At 36.4% G+C, this 3594-nt stretch overlaps 1 protein-coding gene across 1 annotated transcript; it reads right to left on the bottom strand.

The window, feature by feature from the left end:
* Window positions 1–264: 264 nt before the first annotated feature.
* LOC149172457 (SKP1-like protein 1B) lies at window positions 265–899 on the bottom strand. The gene is made up of 2 exons (XM_089427720.1): window positions 597–899; window positions 265–448 (listed from the first exon to the last, which is right to left on the bottom strand). Exons 1-2 carry the CDS (start codon window positions 897–899, stop codon window positions 275–277), a joined length of 477 nt encoding a protein of 158 aa, XP_089283846.1. The 3' UTR covers window positions 265–274.
* Between the last annotated feature and the right edge of the window lie 2695 nt (window positions 900–3594).

Genomic DNA, 3594 nt, shown 5'->3' with positions numbered 1-3594 from the left:
AAACATTAAAACCATGCAATTGGAGCCCATTTCACTACACAGTTGACAGAAAAATAGTTGCAATATTTATTAGAAATTGGACAAGCCCAATATTACTGAAGGAGTTGCTCCGAGATCTTTACAAAATTATTTAACCAGAACAAACCATTGGCCTTAAAGTTTCAAAGCCGGTCGAGTATTAGAAATTGACGAATCCAAACAAAAAAAAGTATACCACTAATAGTTTCTAAACAAATTCGCGACTACAATAAAAGCAAACACCAATTCCCTAGAATCATTCAAAGGCCCACTGATTTTCACGCATGACCTCCTCCTCCTCTTCAGGAGTAAAATCATTCCTTATGTTGAAAGTTCTACGTATTTCTTCTGGTGTTTTCCCTTTTATCATGTCGGCAACAGTCCGACATGCAAGATCTAGCAGATTTTTTATGTTTAGGTAATTAGCAGCCTGCAAAAACCCGGAAAGCTTAATAAGCCAAAATTTCTGTAAAATAGACCCCTCAAAACAACAAATAAGAAAAGCGATAGTTTGGTTCAAAGAATACCAAACCATCAAATAAGAGTTTGTGACAGAATACCAGGATGTGACAGAATACCAGGATAAGGTCGAACAAATTCGCCTGATCGACTTTTACGAATTCTTCATCCCAAGTCTTGATTTCGTCCTCCGAAATGGCCGATTTCTCATGTGCGTGGTTCTGAGCATCGACATGGTACTTGCAGTATTGGATGACCTTCGAGAGTATCTCACTAGAAACGTTTGGCAGCGGAATAGCATTGGCGGTGCCAGTGTCCTCGATCATGTACTTGATGGTCTGAGATTCAAATGCCACAGCCTCAGTGACATCAAACAATTCGCCATCTGAGCTCTTCAAACTCACCTTGCTTTCGGAGGCCATGGCTTCCCAACTAAAAAGTTGATCCGAATCGAATAAAAGATGATCTGAATAAAAAGAAAGGACTGAATTTCTGTGTATAAGCGAAGAGAACTCGAGAAAGTATGAACGAACTTTTGCTCGATCAATATGAGATGAGCGATATGTGGTAAGGGCAATAAGTCCATATATTTATAGCCTGATTGATTACCCAAATAACCATGCCATGGGCCATTCGCTGCCTTTTTTAATTATTTTTTCTTAACTCTAGTTAAGATAACCCAAATCTAGAGCTTTTAGGGTTTTCTTATTTTATTGTTTTATACCCGCTAATTGTTTTCGATTCATGCTCCACCTATTTTATTTTAGTGTATTATTTTAGTGTATTAGTGGGCCAAATTGCATCTGAAATTACTATTTATTAGTGGGCCAAATTGCATCTGAAATTACTCTTTGCTAAAAATAGCTAGTACGTCCCGTTTAGCTTAAAAGTAGTTAATAAAACAAAAGAATTAACAAGGACAAAAAATCATCATAAAAATAAAACAAATAATAAAATATTATACTATTGAATGTCATCACCAAAAAATAAGAAATATGATTAACTAATATTATTTATTGAGCGGAGGGGATGTGTAAGTTTATCCGCCATTTGTTCCCTTTAAAATAAAAATAAAAATTATGAAAAATAATGTTGGCTATAATAAGAAAAATAAGTAAAAAAAATGTGTTTTCAAAAATATTTCAACAAGAAATTTAAATAAACTAATTGAAGATCTATGTTAACTAATTTATGTTCATAAAATTGTTAAAATAAAATATTTTTATGTTTTATATAAAAAGAATAATCAATGTGGGTTATCAATAAAATATTTTAATACGAATTAATATTGACATATACTTAAAAATACATTATTAATAATCAAGAAACATTTTAACTTGAATGTACATGTTGTGGGAATTATTTTAATGTCAGTTATGTATATATTTACGCCGTAAGGCATTCCCCTTCGAAATTAACTCCCCCCTTATTGCACCGTAAGATTATATGTTAGACGATTGAGAAAAGCTGAACAATTCGATCATGAGAAAGTATTTATGAATTCGTTGAACACTAGTATTCAATTTGCATAGGTAAAGACGTCGTCTACGAACTCCTGAACTTTGGTAGTGAGCTCTTCGGCAGTTGATTAACGTGGTTGATTTCTACCACAATCGATGTGTATCACCCAGATTTGAAGCTATAGAACCTGTTATTAGAGGAAAATCGTGATATGAAGGGCACCGTCTTGGACCTCAGTGTGCTGCTGAAGCAGTTCAGACATGACTACCTTCTCTAGATGGCGTGCGCCACACCGACATACATTTTGCCAGAGGTGATTATGAAGAATGGATCTGAAGGAGCCAAAGCCAACATCTAGTCTTGCTTGGTCATATTGTTTGTGCTCCTCACGGGGTACCTGTCGTTCTAGGATGCGAATCTGATAGTAATGTATACGAAGATCTACAAGGGGATTTCAAATGCCTGCCTCATTTTCCTCTGAAGTTCGATGTCTGGTTATCTTGCTGCTAGACACTAACCCTATGACGAGGATCATTGTTCCACATCTCATGGATGTTTCTTGGTTATACTAGAGCTTGAAGCACCCATAGGCCGACAATGATGTGGAAGTTGGACAACTGGAAGATGTTGGCTCGGCCTGCCCCGACCCCAAGCCGACCTACCTAAAAGCCTTTGACATAATTTCCCTTCTGTCGAGGTGTAATCTCTCGAGGTCCTTCAAAGATGATATCGTAAAGAAGGAGGAGTCGAGGTTCACTTTGACTCAGCTGGCATCGAGCAAAATGTTGAAGTTGGAGGAGAGAAGTTGAGTGTATGAAATGGTCAAATTCAAGCATTTGGAAGAAAAACCTCAAAATTTAGAAGAAAGGGTTTGGGTAAATCCATGGATCTGATAACAAGAGTGAGTGATTAGGTCTCGGAAAACCTGATGTTGGTGCTGCTGGAATGCTCTAAATGAGTGCCTTTGAAAAATGAAGATACTGAGAAATCTGTACCAGAAAATCAATGTAGAGAAGAGATTCCAATCATTCCCTCTGTATGGAAGAGACTTCCTAAGGAGATATTGGAGCTGGTCTTGGCCAGATTGCCACTGAAGAGAATCCTCAGATTGAGAACAATGTGTCACAAGTGGAACATATTATCATTGAGCAAGAGGTTTACCATACTTCATTCTATTCTCTAAGCCCTAAGTTTCAAGAAATGTGTTCTTGTTTGATGTCCTTGATGGTTAATGCAAAGTGAAATATTGATAATGGAAGTGCAAAGAAAGGGGAAACCCATTCTTCTGTTTATGCGAATATGACATCTGAAAGTAATGTAATGGGAAAGGGGAGCTCCAAATCTGACCATGAAGGTTGCAAGGGAATTCCATGGACCGAGGAAGAACACAGGTAAAAAAATTAAGCCCTGGATACCTTTTCTCTCCAATAATTTTATTTTCGGCAATAATTGTACAGACCAATGGTATTCACTTGACTTCAGTCCATTGCATAGTTTGTTCCCCTGTTTTTATCTTATTTATCAATATATTAAATTACTCTGACAACTCTGTATTGATTTGGATTTGTGTTTCTTTGGGATTTTTAGAGCTTCAAAGTTTTAGTTGTTTGAGATTCTTTATCATTAGTTTATTGATCTTACCTATAAATTTCCTCT

Source organism: Pinus tabuliformis, chromosome 4_2 (assembly GCF_031772625.1).
Source record: "Pinus tabuliformis cultivar Carrire ecotype Pingquan chromosome 4_2, CPIR1, whole genome shotgun sequence".
Lineage (NCBI taxonomy): Eukaryota > Viridiplantae > Streptophyta > Pinopsida > Pinales > Pinaceae > Pinus > Pinus tabuliformis.
The sequence above is the reverse complement of the archived record's forward strand: the minus strand, read 5'-3'. Positions and strand labels throughout refer to the sequence as shown.